This window comes from Sorex fumeus, unplaced genomic scaffold (genome assembly GCF_029834395.1).
Source record: "Sorex fumeus unplaced genomic scaffold, SorFum_2.1 ptg000043l, whole genome shotgun sequence".
NCBI lineage: Eukaryota > Metazoa > Chordata > Mammalia > Eulipotyphla > Soricidae > Sorex > Sorex fumeus.
The window spans coordinates 3,462,978-3,485,748 of record NW_026606100.1 but is presented as its reverse complement, the minus strand read 5'-3'; the positions used below and the strand labels follow the sequence as shown (position 1 = coordinate 3,485,748).

Here is a 22,771-nt window from a genome sequence, read left to right as displayed (position 1 = left end):
CAAGGTTGCCCGAGGCTGGACCCCCGAGACCCCACACCCCAAGACATGGAGTCCCCCCTCCACTCCCGAGTGCCCAGGTCAAGGAGGGGCCCCCAACAGGCCAGCAGCAGGCCTTAGCTGACCCTGTGCCTTGGGCACCCCCCTGACCCCACGGGGCTTCCCTGTGCGGGGTGGGGGGTACCCACTTGGTCCAGGAGAAAGGTGCCTCTGCTCAGAGGGTGCAGCCCGAGCACCGTGGAGGAGATTGTGCAAACCCCAAGGGATAGGGTGGGGCAGGAGGTGTGGTCCAGCAGGGCCAGTGGTGCGGGAGACCTAGCGCCTGCTCTCTGCAGCCCCCTGGGAGCAGGACCCCCTCCTTCCCGCCTGCACAGTTCCCACCCCCCCACCCCCCCCATGAAGTGACTGGCTCCCGCATCCCGCCAGTTTGTGGGGCGGGGTTAGGCTGGCCTTTTAGCAGGAAGCGGAGAAGGAGCTTCCCAGCAACTCTGGGCTGCACCCCTGGGATTACCACAGGCTCGCCCCCCCCCCCACCCTACTGCTCCACTCCTCTCCCAAGGAGCCCCGTCCAGACAGGAAGGGGGTCGGGAGCTGCAGCCTCCGGGACATCCTCTCGTGGGAGATTTCAGCCCCTCCCCTGTGTCCTGGGTCAGTGGGGCCAGGAATGTGCTAACAGGGCAGGTGACTCTGCTGGCACCTGTGGACTTTGAGATGGGCCGCAGCGCAGTGCTGGGCGGGGTGGGGCTGATCCTCCCGGCAGGCGGGCGGGCGGGGCCAGGCTCGGGCCGGGCCGCCGCCTCCCAGTCCAGTGCTGGCTGCTGCGGACTCCGCACCATGAAGCTGCCCCTGCTGCTGCTGTTGCTGCTGCTGCTGACGGCCCCGGGGCCCCGGCCCGCAGCAGGTACGCCCGACCCTGCCCTCTGTCCTCCGGTCTGGCCGTCTGTCTCTGCAGCCTGGCCCTGGTACACGACCTCTGGCCACAGCTGCTCTGTCAGTGATGATCTTGGGGTGTGGGGAAGAAATTCTGGGGGACCACGGCCAGGAGCCATTGATGGAGACAGAGCAGGGTGTGCGGGGTCTTTGTCCACCCAAGGCCCCCTGGGAGCCTGGGGCCGTGGCTGTCTGAGAGGGAGGGGACCCAGGAGAGTCTTGGGCTGCACCCTGAGCCCCCAGGGAGCTTCCTGGCACCTGGAGGAATCGCCCAGAAGCAGGACTGTGGGTCTCATCAGGTAGGACTCTGAGAGGAAGAGCCAGACCCACACTCTGGAGTGGGCACCCTGGCCCCCACATGGCTGGGCTGGGGGACCCCCAGCCCCTGCGGCATCCCCTGCCTGGCCCAACACCCACTGTGTCCTGTGGCAGGGAAATGACAGTGCTCCCCCCACCCCCACTCCCGCCGCCTCTGATCTCACTTTCTGGCAGCTCCTGGCTTCCTCCCCCCCCCCCCCCCCCGCCCCGCCCCGGGAGCCATCTCATCCTCAGCAAATATTGATGCTCTGAGTGCCAGGCCCTTGACGGAGCTGAGTGTTGCCAGGTGGTGCAGGCTGGATTTGGCCCCGCTGGTCCCCCTCCAGGGTGGTGGAGAGTGGAGGGAGGGCCAGGTGAGCCCACTTTCAGTCCCCCACTGTCGTTGCTGGCCAGTGCAACTGCCTTGGGTCCCCTGAAAGTTGGTTCCCAAATTTGCCCTTCTACCCATCTCTCCAATCTGGGTCATGTTGGACCTTCTGCTGGACATGTCCCTCCAAGAGTCGGAGAGAGAGCATGGGGGAAGGTGTTCATCTTGCATGTGGTCTGCCTGGGTTGGATCCCAGGCACCCTATTTGGTCCAGGTATGGCTCCCAAACCAACAATAGAAACTTCCTCCTCTCCCCGAAGGGGGGGTGCAGCCCTCCCTGAGGGCAGAGAGGGTCCCATTGATCTGGGGCCATGCTCAGATGTGCCCCAGCCCTCAGTTGCCTCTTTGCTGATCCCCCAAATCTGGGTCTGGGGGGGTCCTCTAGACTTCAGGTCCATGGATGCTTCAGGGAATGGAGGCAGGTCCCTGTCGAGAGCTTAGACATCTGTGGCATTGGCTTTGGGACCTGATGGCCAAGGGCCAGCCGTATCCTGAGGCCACACGTTGGGGAAATCTGGAAGTGTTTCTGCTGATCACCCCCCAACTCAGGCCAGGTCGCCAGCACAGAGAGTCTCGCAGCCATGGGCCCTGGGTGTCTGGGTGTCTGTGCACCGATCCTGGGGGTCTGGGGGCTGCTAATCTGGGGGCCTGGGGGCGAGGGGCAGTGCAGGCTCCGTGCCCCTTGGCCACGGGCTCAGGGCTCTGTCCTCCAGGCTCCCAGAGCTGCTCACTTCGCTGCGGGGACCGGGAAGGCCCATGCTCCTGCCACCCCACCTGTGAGGGCCTGGGAACCTGCTGCACCAACTTCCGCGAATTCTGCCTGGAGATCTCGCCCTACTCGGGCTCCCTCATGGGCGGCAAGGACTTCCAGGTGCAGCACTTGATGTCGCACGATAGCGACAGCCGTGTGATCTGCAGGTGGGCCACGGGACATGGGGGTCCCCACACCCCAACTCTGAGTACCCGGAGACAGATCCAAGCAGTTGACTTGGATGGGGTCAGAACAAGCAGACTGGTACCGGCTGAAGCGCATTTACCTATCTCCTAGGTAGAGTGCTTACCTTGCACTCGGTAGCAGACCTGGCTTTGTTCCCTGGCACCGCATAGCCCTGAGCCCTGCCAAGAGTGACCTCTGAGCGCAGAGCCAGGAGTAAGCCCTGAGAACCCAAGTATTCCCCCATGAGAGCAGAGAAGTGGAGAGGAGGGGAGAGGAAGGGAAAGGAGAGGAGAGGAGAGGTGAGGAGAGGAAGGGAAAGGAGAGGAGAGAGGAGAGGAGGGCATGGGAGGGGAGGGAAGGGAAAGGGAGGGGAAGGGAGGGGAGTGGACAGGAGGGGATGGGAGGGAGGAGAGGGAAGGGGAAGGGAGGGGAGGGGAGGGGAGGGGAGGGGAGGGGAGGGGAGGGGAGGGGAAGGAGAAAGAAAGGACTAACTAGCTGTATGCATTCCCCAGGGAGGCGTGTTCCAGCACCCACTGAGTATCTTTTATACTTAGTGAAAGTTGACTCTAGGTCCAGGGAGATAGTACTAGGATGAAGGTGCTTGACTTGTGTGCAGCCAACCCAGGTTAAGTACCCCGCCAGGAGTAAGCCCTGAGCATTACTGGACGTGATGTAAAGTAGCAAGAAAAACAAAAGCAGTTACCCTTTATCAGGCAGCTTAGGTAAGAGTAAAGAAAGTTTATTGTAGTGCTGGAGCAACAGTACAGTGGGTTGGGCGATGACTTAACAGGTGGCTGACCTGGGTTCAATCCCTGGCATCCCATATGGTTTTCCTTGCATGCAGCTGACTTGGGTTCAGTCCCCGGCATTCCACATGGCCCCTTGAGCACTGTCAGAAGTGATTCCTGAGTGCAGAGCCAAGAGTAACCCCTGCGCATCGCTGGGTGTGACCCAAAAAGCCAAAAAGTTTTTTGTCAGCAGACGTGCTCTCTGGACTGGGACAGTGGAGAGATGCCAGAAGGAATCTCTGTCTAATATGGTTGGAGAGGGGATGTGTCTTTATTATTTTTTGGGAGGAAGTTTCATTTTGGGAATATCATAAATTTGAGGTTTCAGATATTAGAAATGTCACAGGTTAGTAGGGGGGTCTCACCTTTGACCACGGACTACACAGGGAACTGAGTTTGGTGGTCTCCTGTGAGAGATTAATCCTATTAACTAAACTGGATTATACCGGGAACTAACCGAGTTTGGGGTCTTAGTCGTCAGGACTTTGCCACCCTCCATAAGGGGAAACTTGTGCCATGTCAATTTTAGTCCTTCTGAAACCGTTTAGTTGAAGGAGCCAGAATCTGTTGGGTTTGTCCTTGTGTGAATTGGGGACCTTACCCAGGGTCTTACCCGAGCCCTGCTTGTAGTTGGGGACATGAGCATTTCATTTGGGGCCACACCCAGCCGTATTTGGGGTCTCTCCCTATGGTGCTCAGGACACCATGCGGTGCCAGGGTCGACCTGGCAAGTGCCTTAACTGCTATACTATCTCTCTAGCTACCTGAAAGGGAGTTTTATCCATGAAAATGTTCTGGACGTGGGGCTTACATTTTAGTAGGGATCATAACTGTTGACATAAGAAATTGGGGAAAAAAAAGAAATTGGGGGGAGGGGTTGGGCCACACTCGGCAATGCTCAGGGTTCCTCCTGGCTCTGCACTCAGGGATCACTCCTGGCGGTGCTATTGGGACCATATGGGATGCCGGGGATCGAACCAGGGTCAGCAGCATGCAAGGCAGGCACCCTACCCCTTGTACTGTCTCTCCCGCCCCACCCCTGCAGGTTCAAGGAGAGTGTACAGACCCTGGGCTACGTGGACAACCAGAACGTTGTGCACTGCGTGTCGCCTCTGCTTTACGAGACTGGCCGCATCCCCTTCAACATCTCCATGGACAATGGCATCTCCTTCCCGTACGCTGGCACCTGGCTGGCTGGTGAGCACCACGCTCTCTGGCCTGGCCCACGGGGGGACTTCCCAGGGAAATAAGCCCCGAACACCTGCTGTTCTGGCTAAACAGGTCCTGGGGCGGTGCCTTACCATAGCTGCTCCGCTCCTGTGCTGGCACCCCAACAGTCCAAACACAGAGGGTGCAGGGGGCGGGGGAGGCGCCTGCCTGCAGACTTGGCCAGCCCCAGGCCTAGTGGAGGGGGCCAGGTGAGGCCTTGGTCTCCAGAGGGAGGGCCTGGCTCTGGCCACTAGCCCTCCTGGCCGCGCAGGTCTGCATGGGGCAGTGGCTGCTTCTCTGCTCGGTCCTCTCTGAGCCCCGAGACATCCTCAGATCTCCCCCTCACTCTTTAACCCCGCCCCCCTCAGTACACCCCAGCAAAGTGTCAGCGACAGAAAAGTGTCAGCTGGTGAATGAGACCCGCTGGCAGTACTACGGCACCCAGGGCACCGCGGGAAACCTCTCAGTGACCTGGACCACCACTGACCTGTTCGCACAGGTGGTCAACATTGAGCTGTGGGGGTACCAAGAGACAGGTACGGACATAAGGGCCACAGAAGTGGGTTGCGGTGGGGGGCTTGGGGGGTCTCGGCCTGCATCTGGTCTTTTGTTTGCTTGGGTTGTGTTGGGGGGGCCACACCCAGTGGTCTCAGGTGACTCCAGGGCTCCCGCATGCAAAGCATGTGCTCCAGCCCTCTGAGCCCTCTCCCCCGCCCGGACTGGTTTTGAAATCGGGGACACTCCCAGCGATACTAAGCCTGGCAGCCTCTTGACAGTTCTGCTGCTCCCCAGCACCTGGCCCACACCTGGGCCACACCTGGAGGTGCTCAGGGGACCCTACTGTGCCAGGAACTGCACTCGGGACTCCACCACTTTTGTTGTTATTGTGTTTGGGCCACACCCAGCAGTGCTCAGGGTTTACTCCTGGCTCTGCACTCAGGAATTATTCCTGGCAGGCTCAGGGGACCATATGAGATGCCCATGATGGAGCCTGGGTTGGCCCTCCCCTCCCCCCTTACTTGAGCTATCTCCAAGCCCCAGGCAGGATTTTGTTTTGTTTGGGGACCACACCCAGAGGTGTTCAGGACCTGCTTCTGGCCTGTGGGGAGGGGGAATAGTGAAGGGGAGGGAAAGGGGAGTGGTATAGGGGAGGGGTGGCAGCCTTGAGGGGTAAGGTGTGCGTATGGGGGGGAGGGGGTCCCCCCATGGATTCCTGCTTGGTCACCTGGGAAGTGCTTGGGGAAGTTGAGGATGGATGAGTGTCTTCCCTGAGCCCCTGCAAGGAGCGGACCTCTCTATGCAGCTCGCTCCATGCGGACCTGACGTTTCACCTGTTCCACTAGACTGTCATCTGAGTGCCACTTGTTCTTCCCAGCCTGGGCAGATTGCTCAGGGAGCCGTGGGTCTCAGGCTGGAGCAAGGAACTGCTCTTTGCAGGAAAGGAAACTCAGTCCCAACTTTTCTACTGGTGTTCCAGGAATGTTGCCTTCCCTGGGGGACGGTGGGGGGAGGGGGGAATTAAAAAAAACGAGGTAAAGAGTGATGTAAAATACATTTTGGGGGAAACGAGGGAAGAAAAAAAGAGTTTCGCACTCGAGAGAGCGGAGGCGTGTCCAGAATGGAAAGAGCCAAGCACACATCCCAGGTAGTGCTGCGGTGAATCCCAAAGATGGAGAAAATGCACCATAAACGAAGGAGGTCCCCGGGTCAGGCCACTTGCCCAGAATGGGGAGATGCTTACCTTGTCTTAGTTTCTCTGCCAACTTAGTTTGTATACAGTTGTTTGTTCTTTTGTTTGGGGGGGGCCACACCTGGCAGTCCTCAAGGTTACTCCTGGATCTGTTCAGGAATTACTCCTGGCGGTGCTCAGGGGACCATATGGATTGCTGAGGATCAAACCTGAGTTTGCCCACCTGTACCCACTGTACTATCTCTCCAGTCGATTCATATACAGTTTTCTTAAACTGCCTCTCATCCCCCACATCTGTTACTAGGGCAGTTGCCCAGGAAGGAGAGCTTGGCGCTCTGATGGCCTTCACTGTTCTTAGCATGGCCTTTGTCCAGCAGTGGAGATTCTCCTTCCAGGGGCTTCAGCCACACTCTGGGCCTGGACTTCTGTGACTTAGTGGTTTTCTGGTCTCCTCAAATGGGTTCTGTGTCTCAAAGGCCTTCATGCCTTTAGACTGGTTTGGGTTCCAGACAGCGGTTTTCCAAATACACATTACCTGGACCTCCTCTCTGCCTGCAACAAGGGGGAACACTCCAGACAAAGGCTCAGGGGACCATGTGGTCCTGGGGATGGGACCCAGGCCTCCTGCATGCAGAACAAGTGTGCCAGCCCTGTGGCTTGCTCTCACAGGCCCCCAGGAAGGAGAGAGAAAGCACAGGCAAGGAAGGGAACAGGCAGAAGGACCCGGGCAGCCTGGGAGGCTGAGGAGGCAGATGACTCAGCTACAGGAGCGCCATGGACACTGTCCTTGAACCCGGGTCTATCCTGAGAACAAATAACTGGAGATTCCCCTTTCCCTCAAATCCCTTCCCATGCCCCCCACTCCGATCGCCAGCAGGGAGAACTAGCCTGAGGTCAGAGAGGGGCGGTTAGCCAGGGATCCTGGGGATCATCTGTCCAGCTGCTGTGTGTACCAGCCTCACCAGGGTCTTCTCGCTCAGGGAAGCCCTACTCAGGGGACTGGAGAGCAGAATGGTCATACCTGTACACGCTGGCCAAGAACATCCCCAACTCTGGTCGCTTCACCTTCACGCCCCAACCGGCGCCCCAGCCCTACCAGAAGTGGCGCGTGGGTGCACTGCGGATCGTCAGCCACGATCACTATGAGGGGCAGAAGTAAGGGCACGGGCTCCAGGCACGCTGGGCTGCTGGGGCAGTGCGGGAAGGGGGGGGGTGCCAGGGCCTGGCGGTGGAGCCCCAGCGGGACAGCGCCAGTGTCCTACCCGCTGTCCCTACCCGCAGGGACGTGCAGGCACTCTGGAGCAACGAGCACGCGCTGGCCTGGCACCTGGGCGATGACTTCCGAGCCGACCCTGTGGCCTGGGCCAGGGCCGAGTGCCTGGCCTGGGAAGCGCTGGAGGACCAGCTGCCCGACTTCCTGGCGGAAATACCCGACTGCCCCTGCACGCTGGCCCAGGCCCGCGCAGACTCCAGCCACTTCCACGTGAGCCCCAGCGCGGCGGGCACGGGGCGGGAGGGCACCAGCAGACGCGGGTTGGTGGGGCGGCTGCAGGTAAGGCACCTGGCACTGAGGCCGGGCAGAGCACCTGGCGCTGAGGCTCTGCCGCCCGCAGACGGACTACGGCTGCGACATGGAGCAGGGCAGCGTGTGCACCTACCACCCCGGGGCCGTGCACTGTGTGCGCTCCGTGCAGGCCAGGTGAGCCCCGCCCGGCGGGCGCGGGGAGGGGGAGGTGCGGGGCTGGGGGCTGCGGACTGGGTGGGACGGTGGGCACTCTGGACGGGGAGGGAGGGGAGGTCTCTTTGGGGGAGGTGGGTTTGGGGGGGGAGGGCGGGAGCCCCGGACGGGTCTGTACTGGGACACGCGTTCTGGATGGGCGGGTGAGGCGCGGGATGGGACTGATACAGACGCCCTGGACGGCGCGAGGCCGGCGAGAGTTGGGGGTGGGGGGTGGGGGTGGCTGCTAGGATCGGTGCCTGGCACTGGGCGGGGAAGCGCTGGACCGGGGTGGGGGGTGGGACAGGCGCCCCGCACGGGGGGGGGTGGGGGGGCGGGACTGGGACGGGTGTTCTGGAAAGGGCGGGGAGGCTCCAGGTGGCGCTGAGACAGGCGCCCAGCCAGGGCGGGAGTAGCGGGAGGGAGGGGCATCCCGGGGGCGCGGGGCACGAGTGTGCGTGTATGTGGGAAGGGGAGGTGGGGGGACGGGCCTCTCAACCGAGGCGGGGTAGGGGTGGAAGCCCCGGACAGGGTCGGGGGTGAGGGTGGGGATAGGGGGTGGGACAGGCGCCCTGGGGGGGCAGGGGTAGGGGTGGGGGTGGGATGGGCACCTTGGACTGCCCGGAGCGTGGGCGGGGGCGGGGGTGGGACCCGAGCCCTGGAACCGGCGGAACTGGGACGGGCCTTCTGGAAGGGGCGGTGAGGCGCGGGGCGGGGCTCGGCTGGGCACCCCCTCCCCCAGCCCCCAGCCCCCAGCCCCCAGCACCCGGCGGGCGAGTGGCCCCCTGAGCCGCCTCCGTTGCAGCCCCAAGTACGGCTCTGGCCAGCAGTGCTGCTACACGGCCGAGGGCACCCAGCTCCTGACGGCCGACTCCACCAGCGGCAGCACCCCGGACCGCGGCCACGACTGGGGGTCGCCCCCGTACCGCGCGCCGCCCCGCGTGCCCGGCCTCTCGCACTGGCTCTACGACGTGCTCAGCTTCTACTACTGCTGCCTGTGGGCACCCGAGTGCCCGCGCTACATGCGGCGGCGCCGGTCCAGCGACTGCCGCCGCTACCAGCCCCCGCGCATAGGTGGGCGCCGGCCGGGCGCGCCCGGTGTGGTGGGGGGATCTCAGGCCGGGACCCCCAGACCCGCCTGACCGTCGCCCCGCCCAACCCCACCCCCGCAGCCTCCGCTTTCGGGGACCCACACTTCATCACCTTCGATGGTGCCAACTTCACCTTCAACGGGCACGGAGAGTACGTGCTGGTGGAGGCACAGCTGACCGACCTGCGGGTTCACGGGCGGGCCCAGCCCGACGGGACCACCCGGAGTAAGAGCGGGGTCCTGGCGGGGGGAGGGGGCGTGGCGTGGCGTGGCGTGGGGGCACTACAGCCCAGCGCCCGCCCCTCAGGAGCGCAGACCCGCGGCACGGGGCTGAAGGCGGTGGCGGTGCAGGAGGCCGACTCGGACGTGCTGGAGGTGCGGCTCGGGGCGCAGGGGCAGCTGCAGGTGCTGCTCAACCAGGAGATCTTGCGCCTCGGGGAGCAGAGCTGGATGGACCTGAAGGGTGAGCGCCCCTGCCTCTGGGGGGACACAGGCGGACTCCCGGCCCCTCTCCCCTGCACGGTCACAGTGCCAGGTCATCAAAGCTGGCTGTGGGGGCGGGGACAGGGGCACGTGTCTCCCCTGTGGCCAGAGCAGGCCCCTGTATGGTCACCTGCTGCTGGGAAGTCAGCTCTGGGAGCCCCAGCACCGCAGCTGCGGGGACAGAAGCTTCTGTCGCTGTCCTCGGAGGCTGTGCTGGGAAGGGCAGGGGCCCACAGTTCCCAGGATGGAGGATTGACCTGTGAACCCGCCCTTTCCACCCCCCCCCCCCCCCAGAGTGGTTTCGGCCCAGCGGTCCCTTTGGGGGCTGGACCTCTGGCCCCTCTGAGGGTCCAGCTGGGTGGCCGGGGGAATGGAGTATGACGAGAGCAGAGTTGGCTCTGGTCAGCCAGACCTACCGTCCCCCAGAGTCAGGGTCCCCAGCCCCGGGGCTGCCCTGATCCCCACTCCCCTGCCCAGGCATGTTCCTGTCGGTGGTCGAGGGCAAGAGTGTGTCTGTCATGTTGGCCTCGGGGGCAGGCCTGGAGGTGAGCAACCAGGGCTCCTTCCTGAATGTGAGGGTCCTGCTGCCCCAGAAGTTCCTCAGCTCCACCCAGGGCCTCTTCGGGACCCTCAACAACAACGCCACCGATGACTTCACCCTGCGCAATGGCCAGGTCCTCAGCCACAAGGCCACTTCCCGAGAGCTGTTTCCGTTTGGGGCCGACTGTGAGTGACCTGCCTTGGAGGAGGGCGGGGAGGGGGCAGGGAGCACCCCCCAGCCCCGGGACCACCTGCAGGGCCTGCCATGCACCCCCAGGGGCCGTGAAGAATGAGTCCTCGCTGCTGACTTACGACAGCCCGTACTTGGTCAACACCTTCCTCCGTGGGCCCAAACACGACCCCAACTACATCCCTCTCTTCCACGAGGAGATCACCCTCAGCCCCAGCCAGGCGGCCGACGCAGCGCGAGTATGTGCGAGTGACCAGTTCTGCACTTTCGACATGGTGGCCACTGGGAACGTGGATGTGGCCAATGCCACGCGGACAGCCCACCAGTGGCACCAGCAGCTGGTCCAGAGCCTGAAGCCAGGTGAGGGCGAGGTGGGGGAGGGATGCAGGGGTGTCGCCTGCCCTGGGGCCAAACCCCTGCGCCCCGGGGGCCAGGCTGCATGAGGGGGGAACAGCCAGCAGCTCAGGCCTGTGACCCCTGTCCCACCTTCACTCAGTGGTCTCCTGCGGCTGGCTGGCCCCGCCTGCCAATGGATACAAGAGTGGCATCAATTACCTGGAGGGATCCACCATCAACTTCCACTGTGACAGCGGCTACAGCCTGGTGGGGCCGTCCGTCAGCACGTGCCAGCCTGATGGCTCCTGGTCCCAGCCCCTCCCGACCTGTGAGCAAGGTGAGGCTGCCTGCCTGTTCTGCCCAGCCCAGCACCCCCGCCCTGGCCCCTCCTGACCACCGGCCCCCTCCAGCCCACAGCTACACGGTCCTGCTGAGCATCATCTTCGGAGGCCTGGGTCTGGTGGGCGTGGTCGTGCTCATCTATCTGCTCGTCAGACGTCGGAAGGGCTGCAGGTGAGCCCAGACCCGCGGGCGCCTGCTGGGCTCTCCGGGGACCCCGAGAGGCGCCCCGAGTCTGCTTCTGACCACGTGTCTGTTGCAGGAGCAGCTGGGGATCACAGCCCTGAAGGGAGAGAGCTTGGTCCTCAGCACCAGGTGCCACAGGGCTCCCAGGAGAAGGCCCAGAACCTGTGAGAATGTGCGCCTCATTACTTCAGCCCCCCGATTCCTGCCATCATACACCTGGGACCTGATCCCTGAGGCTCTGACACCTGTGACCCCTCAGAGCAGGACTCCAGGCCCAAGCCACGCAGTGCCCTGTGCTCTGTTCCCCAAAGCACTGGGGCTGTATCCAAGATGTCTGACCCTGAGACTCCTTCCCCTCCTATGCAAATGCCAGTGCCCTCCACAGAGCCCCAGGCCAAGCTGTGGGTGCCCGATGCAGCCGCCTCGGGACCAGGATGGATCTGGGACCTGAGGTGAACCCCACGCTCAGGCCTCTGGATGGGGACTCAGTGCTCCCCACCAATGTGAGCAGAAGCCACCTGGGGGTGCCTCCTCCCGGGGTCCAGCACAGCCAGGCTGTGCCCACTCCAGAGTCCCACATCCGCCCATGGGGTCCTCATACTCGAACCACCTAGGCTGTGTCTTTCCTCCACTGCCAGGTCACTGGGGACAGACCCCTCCCTGGCCTTCATCTCTACCCATAAAGTGGGGTCAGCTTGGTGAGGAAAAGGACAGTGTTTGTGAAGGCTCACTGGGTATGAGGGGGGTGTGTCCAGGTGCAGGGACAGGGCTGGCCTCCCCTTTCATCCCACAGCAAGCTGGTGCAGCCTGATCTGAACATACCCCCTCACCCCTGCCCACCCCCCCCACCCCCTACACACACAACTCTGCCTCTTCTCTGCCTGCTAGTGCCCTGGACAAGTCTGATGGACCATGTTCTAGTCCTTGGACCTTTCACCCAGGGGTGTTCACAAGCTGCCCGGCTGGGTGCCTGGCCCTCCTCTGACACCTGGGGGAACCAGCAAGCACAGGCTGAAGCCCCCTGAATCCCTGGGGAGGGCTGGGCAGGGCGGGGCACTCAGACTTGCGCTGTGGGTCTCAAACAGCACCTGGAGGGCACTGCTGGAGATCAGGGGTGTATGTGTATGTGTGTGTGTGTGTGTGTGTGTGATCAGGTGTGTGTGTATGTCTCAAACGGCACCTGGGAGGACACTGCTGGAGATCAGGTGTGTGTGTATGTATGTGTGTGATGTGTGTGATCAGGTGTGTGTGTGTGTCTCAAACAGCACCTGGGAGGGCATTGTTGGAGATCGTGTGTGTGTGTGTGTGTGTGTGAGAGAGAGAGAGAAACAGCACCTGGGAGGGCATTGCTGGAGATCAGGGATGTGTGTGTGTGTGTGTGTGTGTGTGTGTGTGTGTGTGTGTGTGTGGTGGGGGGACTCCTATGCCAGGTGGGGAGCCAGCAAGACACGGAGCTATGGGTAGAAGGTGTCTGTGGTGGCTAACTGCAGTGCCACAACTGACCACGAGGGGACAGCAGAAGGCAGAACCACGCATAAGAGGGGGCTGAGGCTTCCCTTCCAGGACGAGGAGCTGTTTTCTTACGGCAGCCTGGTCTGTGGGTGCAGGCACCCCGACAGGGCCGTGAAAAGAATGAGGGGGAATTCCCAGAGAGGGGGAGGCTGAAGGTCGTTCCTGGCAGAGGAACAGCCACAGCAAAGGCTCAGAAGAAGGCGGGAAGCTGGGGGTTGGGGGTTGTGAGTGAGGGTGACAAGGGGGCTGCCCTGGGTTTCCAGTAAACTGCCCCAGCCTGCTTCCTTCAGGACAGCTGAGAACCAGCCTCTCCAGGGCAGAAGGGGCCCCAGACACCAGGTACTGCCAGGGACAGGCCGGGCCGGAAACCCCCACCCGACAGGGTTTTCCCAAAGGGCTCCGGAGGGAGCCAGGAGTGTGCTGGGCCTCCGTGAGGGCCTCACGGAGCCCCTCTCAGGGAAGTGGTCTCCCCAAACCTCAAGCCCAGTCTCCTCTCCCTGTGCCATCTGAGCTCTGGGGATCGGAGCCTGAGGATGCAAGTGGAGGAGAGAACTGGAAAAGAACGTAGAGATGTTGACGGAGCCCCCGAGAAAAGGGCAGTGGAAATAAAGGAGAATGGTACGAAGGCAGGCCCCGGCCTCACAAGAGCGGTCACTGCCAGACCCACTGGGCCCAGCTGGAGCCACAGACAAAAACAATCTCAACACAGTGTCCCCCACAGGCCCAAGGGTTTGGGAACACCCACTTCTCCCCTCCAGCCTCCCAGGAGGCCTCCAGATGGCTGGATACAGCGGGAGCTGCTGCCTCAGGGCCAAAACTAATATGCTTCGTGGGGGGGGGGAGGGAAATGGAAGGGGGGTGGAGTAGGGACCCTCTTCCTGGCAGAGATGGGTCCTTCTACCAGCCCCAGAAAGGTGGAGGGCGGGGTGGCAGCTGTTGGTGGGATGCTGTGGGTGGGAGGAGGGGCTGGTCTGTGTCTGCGTCCCTCCTGGGAGCGGGAAGTTAGGGATGCTTGGGGCGGGAACCTAGCTTCAGGCAAACTTCTGGAACGAAAAAGCTTTAGGGTAGGTAGTGGGTCGAGGGGGTGTCTGCCAGCCTCTCAGCAGCCCGCCCTGCTCAGACACCTCCCTTACGGTGCCAGACTACACCTCCCAGCCTGTGACTGAATTCCAACCCCTGTGGTGTGAGTTGGGGGCTGGGGCCACTCCCAGCCTGGCCCGTGACTCCTCCCATAGACGCCTTCTGCTTCTTTTCCCTGCTCCCCTGATAACTGGATTCCCTGACAGCCTCGACTCCCCAAATGTGGAGAACAGTAACCTGCCCACCCCCACCCCACCCCACCACCCCCGGTGCTGCTATGGAGACAAATAAATTCTTTGGTGACCAAGTTGTGGTACACTTTGGGGTCTGTTCGGTGCAGCAGTTGGTCCTTCCGGCTGGGCACTTCTTCAAACGTGGCTGTTTTTTGTTGCTAAGATCAAATTTCTCCCCATAGGAGAAATTCAGGGCAGAGGAGCTGCGAAACTGCAGGGGTGGTTTCCGAGTAGAGCTGAGACACCCACCACTCCCCCCACCCACCCAGGAGGGAAGCTGCTTCCCAGCGCCCCCTTCAGGCCGCACAGGGAAGCTTCAGGCGAGTGGGAGGGGGTGCGGGGCTGTGTCGGCGTGGCTGAACGGAGTGGCGTTGGCCAACGTTCCCTTCCCTGTGTGTTTCGGGCTGGGACGGGCCACAGGAGAGTCCCACGCACAAGTGGGAGGGCAGGAGGGACTCTGAGAGCCCACTCACTGCCTGCCTGCTGACTTAGCTCCTGCGCCCAGGCCTGGACCCAGCATGCCTCTTCCCCCACAAGCACCTGCAGCTTCCTGACTCCTGGAACCTGGTGGCTCCAGCTTCTGCAGGAAACTTGTGGCACCCTTTGCAACAAGAAGGCGCGGTGTTGGGTCCACCCACCCTGGGCTCCAGCCCACGCGGAGAATTCCAGCCAGCTCTCTTGTCTCCTCCATCTGTCTTCATTCCCCACTCCCTGAGACGTGAACCTCCAGCCCCAGCATCAGATGTAGATGCTCAGAGGTCCCTGACAGCCCCCAGCTAAAGGGCCTGCTTCTCTGAGGACCCTGAACAGTATCCGTGTGGAGCTTGTGTGTGTGTGTGTGTGTGTGTGTGTGTGTGTGTGTGTGTGTGTGTGTGATGCTGGGGAGCAAACCCAGGGCCTCACACGCGCAAGGCAAGAACTCTATCACTGAACCAACTTCCTTCCTTCCTTCATTCCCTCCCTCCCTCCCTCCCTCCCTTCCTTCCTTCCTTCCTTCCTTCCTTCCTTCCTTCCTTCCTTCCTTCCTTCCTTCCCCACACTTGGGCGTCACTCCCACCAGTACTAAGGGGACCACACAGCACCAGGGAACGAATCTAGACCTCCCTGCAAGCCAAGCATACACTCCAGCCCTCTGGCTATTCCTCTGGCCCCTTTACTTGCTCCTTAAAGTGTAGGTTATATGTTGGAATGTAAATTGATGCAGCCGTGGTGGGAAAGAGTGTCAAGACCCTTTAGAAAATTCACTAGAATTGCCATGTGACCCGGCCATCTGACAAGTGGGTAAATAGCCTCAGGAAGTGAAAATAGGTTATTGAAGCTGTATCTGCAACTCACATTTATAACCAAGATATGAGTGTCCATCAGTGGTATGTGAATAAGGGTGCAGAATCCAGACATAGACACCCACCCAGACGTGGCTTCTCATACCCACTGCAGGTCATCAAATAATGTCTTCATAATAGCATTAATGAGGGGGCAAATCAAGTCGCAGCAAGGCCACTGCCTGAGATTTGCATGTTCTCCCCAAGTCTGCTTAGTTTCTTTCTTTCTTTCTTTCTTTCTTTCTTTCTTTCTTTCTTTCTTTCTTTCTTTCTTATTTTATCACCGAGAGAAACAGTTACAAGCTTTCATGTTTGCCATAGGTTTCTTTAGCTAAGATAGTTGGCTTCTCCCGCATCCCCACACTGCGCGAGTGAGGATCACTGTGTCTCAGTCCTGCTAATGTGCATGGGTGTGGGTGCCCAGTGCTGCAGTGTCCTGCAGGGTTTGCTCCCTGCTTTGTGCTCAGAGCTGCCAGGACACACTCCAGTCACCAGAGACCCTGAACTGGAATATGCTAACGGAGAAAGAAAGAATGAATGAATGAATGAGTGAGTGAATGAATGAATGAAAAATATTGTTTCATACTAGAATTGCTTTGTATCTATTTTGAAGTTACGTGATGCCTTTTGTGACCAGAAGAACTAAACTGTAGCCTTTGGTGGCCATAAGAACTCAACTCTTCTTTAGGTCAGTTAGCCTACGGTAAATTGCTTTCATTATGTATCGATTAGCATTTCATTACATTATTGTTTCATTATGTATCGATCTAAAAGTTGCAGATTTCAAGACTCAGTGAGCCAGGCCAGGAGAGGACACTGTGTGCTCTAATGCTCATCAGCCGGAAAAAGGAGGATGTGTTACCATCAGCAACATGGACTGAACCGAGGGCATGTGCTGAGATAAGGCAGGGAAGAGAAAGACACACACCATGTGAGTTCATGTAGATGAGAAATTAATAAAAACAGCAACAACAACAACAAACCAAAAACGGAACCAGAGAAGGTCTGGGGGAAGGAAGTGGAGATCAAAGATGAGTGTAAAAATAATAATAAAAAATAAAACCAAACCAAACCAAAACAAAGACGAGAGTGTGGTCAGAGTGCAGACTCCAGGGCCTGGGCTGGGAAGGGAGTTCAAAGTGTGCAAGCATCGCGTGCTAGAGCTCTGGGTTCAACACCCAGCACCACCGGTCCCCGGGCACCGCTGGGTATGGCCCCCCCCGAGAAAGAGTACAGAATATGACAAGAGAAAAGAATTCCCGGAATTGGAGGCATAGTACAGTGGGTAGGGTGTTTGCCTTGCATGTGGCCAACCTGGGCTCGATCCCCGGCATCACATATGATTCCCTGACCACCACCAGGAGTGATTCCCGAGTGCAGAGTCAGAGCTGAACATCGTCGGGTGTGGCCCTTTCCAAAAAAAAAACCAAACTAAAACTAAAGAATCCTCCTCCCCTTGGCTTCTGGCTGCTCCCAGTGGTCCTGGGGACCATGCAATGCTGGGGATCAAGCCCAGGGTCCTCCCCCACCCCGCTGAGCTATTGGAATTCTCACACCCTCCCTTTGTTGTCATGATGATCAGGAGTTGTACATTAGGTGGGTCACTCAATTTAGCTGTGACACTTAATACACTTGGTTGCAGTGTGTTGACAATTACACACTGACTGTGGTGTGTGGACCCCAAACTCCCCCGCAGGCCTCATACCTTCAGCAAGGCAGCCATTCTTCCTCTGAGCTATCCTATGCTCTACACCACCACCACCACCACAACAAATGTATATAATATATGTATAGAGAGAAAGAGAGAGAGAGAGAGGTGTGTATATACACATACACATAAATATGTCAACTGGTTTTTGTACAGGACCTGCCATGCTATTGCTCCAACCCCCCAAAGAAGAATTCTGAATAGATCTTTATCTCTGTTTTGGTTTCCACCCCTTTCCCTTGGCAGCTGTTGCTGCTGCTACTGCAGACCGGGGTTTGCTCGCATGCCGACATGGTGCTCACCCCATCTCGGCTGTGCTAGTTACAGGGGATCGCACATCTGGGAGCGGGGCTCACCCACTCGGCCGCACTGCTCGTGGCTGTGCTCCGGTTGCCCGGCTCTGTGAGGGCGAGCACTCGGCCCCAAGGCCACCAGCAGTGATGGTTGAGAGGCCGAGCCCGGATCGCTGCAGCTCCTACGCACATCTCTCCCGAGGTCACACTTCCCGGCCCTGGTGTTTGCACCTCTTTTTTTTGCTGCGGTGCTTTCCGGGGTAGGGGTTAGCACCCTCTTGTGTGACGTCATGCACACCCGGCTGCAGGGATGCAGGAAACCGCTTGCAGGGCTTGCAGACTGCAGCACGGCTGGCTCAGGGAGCAGAGTGCCTGCCTCACACTCAGCACACGTGGGGCACCAGGGCTGTGAGCTGGTGACCATCTGCTCAGAGTTCCGGCACTCTAGGCCCCTGTGCTATCACTCCGGCCCCACAAATAAAAAATTTTGAATAAAAGTGTTGTATGCAAGAACCCGAACTCGGGACAGAAAGATAGGGGTAGGGCCCTGGCCTTGCATGTGTCTGGCCCAAGTTTGATCCCTGACATCTCAGAGGGTCCCCTGAGCCTGCCAGGAGTGATCTCTGAGCATGGGGTCAGGAGCAAGCCCTGAGCACCACCAGGTAGGACCTCGCCTGCCTCCAAAGGGAAAATAACAAACCTGAACTTGGGGTATAGCTCAATGACTTAATCTATCACTGTCACTGTCACTGTCTTCCCGTTGTTCATCGATTTGCTCGAGCGGGCCCAGTAACGTCTCCATTGGAGACTTTGTTGTTACTGTGTTTGGCGTATCGAATACGTCACGGGTAGCTTGCCAGGCTCTGCCGTGCAGGCGAGATACTCTCGGTAGCTTGCCGGACTCTCCGAGAGGGGTGGAGGAATCGAACTCAGGTCGGCCATGTTGGTTGCATGCAAGGCAAACGCCCTACCGCTGTGCTATCGCTCCAGCCCTTTTAGACTTAATCTAAAGTGAATAAAATTTTACCACCTAAGCCAACAAATGAGATAGTGCCAATCTAAATCCGTTTCTCTTTTCCTTCCTTCCCTTCCATTCCTTTTACTTCTCTCCCCGCCCCTTCCTCTCTCCTTCCTTCCTTCCTTCCTTCCTTCCTTCCTTCCTTCCTTCCTTCCTTCTTTACCACACTCGGTGATACTCAGTGTTTACTCTTGGCTCTGCACTCAGGAATCACTCCTGTGGTGCTCAGGGAACCATTCGGAATGCTGGAGATCGAACCCAGTCAGCCAGACACAGGGCAAGGGCCCTACCCACTGTGAAATCTGTCCTGCCCTCACTATCATTTTCTTTATCAGTTATTACCCTCTTCTCCTCCTTCCCACTGATGTTCCCCACCGCAGTCTGGTCTGCTTCGTACAGAGATGGACCTACCTATAAGGCAGGCATCTAATTTCTTTTACACATTATGTTTGTATTTATAAGACTCGTAGCTGTTGAGGTATGAGGAGATCACTGATATCTTGGCTGTTATTCTATCCAATGAATGTATTCGTTTTCCTGTTGCACCACCCTGGGGCGGTGTTCTGTTTCGCTCTTTAACAACTGGTGTTCTAAACATTCTCCGATGCATGTCTTGATGCGTGGATGCGTGTACTGATGTTGGCTAGGTTCCTGAGAGCAGCATGGCTGGGTACAAGTTGGACATATTGGAGCTTTAGCAGATGATGCCACCTTTCCAAACCCAAGTGCCCCATGGGCGTTCCAGTGTCCTGCTTCTCTGCCATGTCTCTGCCAACACATGGTAGTCAGCGTCTCATCGTGGCTCTTCTGACACACATGTACAGCAGTCGCCTGGGGACTTACCTGTCTGAATGAGTGAAGCTGTGCATCTTTTTATTTGTGTGATGTTGTCTGAAGCGTCTCTTGTGAAGGGCCTTTGGAAGCCTTTTGAATTTGGGGGAGGGTTATCAGGATTTCTCTAATTGATTTGCAATCTTTTATAATATTCAAGATAAGAGTTTGTTGTCAGATGTAAAGCCCTGCAAACACTTTCCCATCCTGCCTTTTTACTCTTTTCATAATGCCTTTGTGAATAGAAATTTTTCATCTCAAGATAGTTCAGCTGATCGATTTCTTTCTCTTATTCTTAGTATACTTAGTAATTAGTGCACTTACACTTAATGCTCTCCCCTGTCCCGGAAATGATTCTATTTTTGGTTTGTTTGGTTTTATTTGCTTTTATTTTTTTTTTAGTTTGTTTTTGGCTTGCACCCATAGGTGCTCAGTACTCATTCTTGGCTCTGCACTCGGGGATCATTCCTGGCAGGCTTGGGGGGCCACAGGGGGGTTCCAGGAATTGAAACTGGGTCAGACATGTGCAGGCAAGCATCTTATCTGCTACACTATTACTCTGGCCCTAAGATTCTTAGCTCGGTCTAATTCTCAAAAAAAAAAATTACATGTGTTGCCACTAAATATAAAATTCTAAAATAGGTTCTTGTAGCCACAGTTATTAGATTAAGAAAGTTCTCTTCCATTTTTGATTATTTACATTAAAAAATGGTTTAATTGGTTGTTTTGGGGGCCACACCCCATGGTGCTCTGGATCACCCTTGACAGGGCTTGCGAGGACCCTATGTGCTGCCAGGGATTGAACCCGAGTCAGGGACAGGTGCGAGGCAAGCATCTTCCTCCTGTACTGTCTCTCCAACCCACTAATTGCTGATTAGTCCAAGTAGGGAAATTTTATCAAATGATTTTCTGAGTTCATTGAGATAAGTATACATAAAGTGAATTGGGTTTGCTTGTATTTTGTTTAGGAATTTCGCGTCTCTGGGTATTAAGAAAATCACTCTCCACTTTTCCTTCTTGATATTTCTTGGTCAGAGAGGTCACAGGGTCCTGGGACGTGAGTCAGGGTCAGGAGTGCCCACCTTGTGTGTAGGAGGCTGCAAGCTAGCTAACTCCTCTCTGTGATCCATGGAGCCCCTTCATGTGAGGGGCTCCCGGACTCTGCAGCAACCAAGGGGAGGGGGAAATCATGATACTCTTGCTGAGAGAATGGGCCAATGTTTCCTCTCTTCTGTCTCCTGGGAGTTGGTGTAAGGCGGATATTTTCCTTCCATCAGTGCTGGGAAGGATACATGAAGGAGGCAATCAGGGCCTGGAGTTATTTACTCTGTCCCTAAGCGATTACACATTGTTGTCTTTGGCACTGAGTGCAGTTGAGCAACGTTTTATATGTTGTAATAGCCATAGTGAGTCACTTCTCTGTGTATCTTTGTAATGGATACTTGATCTTTGATAGTAAATACTTGAGTATTTAAATATTGAGAAATCAGCCCCAGAGAACATTAAGTATATTAAAGCTCTCTTTGCTCACGTTTTTCATCAATTTTTTTGGTTTTTTGGGCCATACCTGGATGTGCTCAGAGCTTACCCTGCCTCTTTGCTCAAGGATCACTCATGGCTGGGCTGAAGGACCAAAATGTGCTGGGGATTGAATCCAGGTCAACCCCCTATACAGTATCTCCAATCCTCTACATGTTTGGGGGATTTTGTTTGTTTGGGGAATGTGGGTTTTTGGGGGGGGATGGGGTTGGCCACACCTGGTGATGATCAGGGGTTATTCCTGGCTCTGTGCTAAGGGATCATTCTTGGTGGTGCTTAGGGGACCATACTGAACCTGGGTTGTAGGTGTGCAGTGCCCTACTCACTATACTATCTCTCTACCCCTACATTTTTTTTTGCTTTTTTGGGCTACACCCGGCGATGCTTAGGGGTTACTCCTGGCTCTGCACTCAGGCATTACACCTGCCAGTGCTCAGGGGACCATATGGGATGCTGGGGATCGAACCCAGGTCGGTCGTGAGCAAGGCAAACGCCCTACCTGCTGTTCTATCACTGCAGCTCCACATTTTTTTTAGTAAAGACAAAATTTCTGTATTTATCTGCATCTCTTTTTGGGGGGAGGGACCACACCTGATGGTTCTCTGGGTTACTCCTGGTTCTGTGCTCAGGGATTATTCCTGGTATGGCTCAGGAGACCATATGAGTTACTGAGGGCCAATTCAGGTCAGTGACATGCAAGGCAAGTACTTTGCTGGCCTTACTACCTCTCTGACCTCTTATCTACTTCTGTTTGTGGACTTTGCATTGTGGGTGGCTGAATTAGGGCATTTGCCTTGCAAGTGGCCAACATGGTTGACCCGAGTTCAATTCCTCCACCCCTCTCAGAGAGCCCGGCAAGCTACCGGGAGTATCTCGCCCACACAGCAAAGCCTGGCAAGCTACCCGTGATGTATTCGATATGCCAAGCACAGTAACAATTGTCACAATGGAGATGTTACTGGGCCCACTTGAGCAAATCGATGAACAATGGGAAGACAGTGACAGTGACAGTCATAATCTATCCCAATTATTGAGACATATAGTATCTATCTGATATTTTAAAAAATAATCCCATCAACAGCCAAGATTCAGAAACTATAAAACCAAGCTCCCGGAAGAGAAAAACGCAGAGTCTCTTGCCCCTGTGCCTGGCTGTCTTCACTGGGGCCCCTTGAAGGGGGGCAGGTTGAGTTTCCCTCCCTGTCCCGAGCAGATCCCCGGCAGCTGAAGACCTCTGAAACCCAGCCCAGCCATGCTCAAGACCACTCTCCACACACTTGGACGAGCCTCAGCATGAAGGAACTGGTGGAGGAACTCAGGTGTGTGGGACCCGGGGCTGAGATCTCCAAGCCTGCTCTGATCAGGACTGGGCCTCCTCCACCCAGATTCCCCCATCTTCCAGCAGCGAGGCAGTTACACCCACCAACTGCCCCCGGCGGCACCCGTGTAATCCCATCAACAGCCAAGACCCAGAGACTATAAAACCAAGTTGCCTGAAGCGCGTGGTCACATTTGCAGCTGCATGACCTCTTATTGTCTAGTTTTCACTCTTGGTGAACCCAGCAGGCTACAGAGAGTATCCTGCCTGCACGGCAGAGCCTGGCAAGCTCCCCATGGTGTATTCGATATGCCAAAACCCAGTAACAATGATGGGTCTCATTCCCCTGACCCTGAAAGAGTCTCCAATATGACACCGTTGGGAAGGACAAGTAAAGAGAGGCCGCTAAAATCTCAGGGCTAGGACAAATGGAGATGTTACTGGTGCCTGCTCAAGCAAATTGATGAACAACAGAAAGACAGTGATACAGTGATTTTTAAAAACTATCTGATGGATTTGTTTACTTGACTTTTCTTTCAAACTAAGATACTGATGCAATTTAGTGAGAAAAACAAAGGTCTTTTATATTAAATGCTGCTGGAAAAGTTAGATTTACCATTGAGACCTAGGATTCATCCATTTTTTTGTTTGCTTGGTTTTTTAGTTTTTTGGATTTTTTCTTTTTTGGTCACACCTGGCATTGTGATGTTCAGGGATTAATTCTGGCTCTGCACTCAGGAATCATGACTGGCAGTGCTCGGGGGACCATATGGGATACTAGGGATTGAACCCAGGCTGGC

The 22,771-nt window shown here is 57.3% G+C and overlaps 1 protein-coding gene across 1 annotated transcript; it reads left to right on the top strand.

Moving 5' to 3' along the window:
- Nucleotides 1-818: 818 nt before the first annotated feature.
- On the top strand, nucleotides 819-11,218 carry SUSD2 (sushi domain containing 2). The gene is made up of 15 exons (XM_056120801.1): nucleotides 819-898; nucleotides 2,326-2,530; nucleotides 4,383-4,534; nucleotides 4,915-5,082; nucleotides 7,217-7,391; nucleotides 7,518-7,719; nucleotides 7,850-7,935; nucleotides 8,759-9,027; nucleotides 9,126-9,269; nucleotides 9,351-9,506; nucleotides 10,004-10,252; nucleotides 10,344-10,616; nucleotides 10,753-10,929; nucleotides 11,003-11,105; nucleotides 11,194-11,218. Exons 1-15 carry the CDS (start codon nucleotides 832-834, stop codon nucleotides 11,216-11,218), a joined length of 2,451 nt encoding a protein of 816 aa, XP_055976776.1. The 5' UTR covers nucleotides 819-831.
- The last annotated feature ends 11,553 nt before the right edge of the window (nucleotides 11,219-22,771 follow it).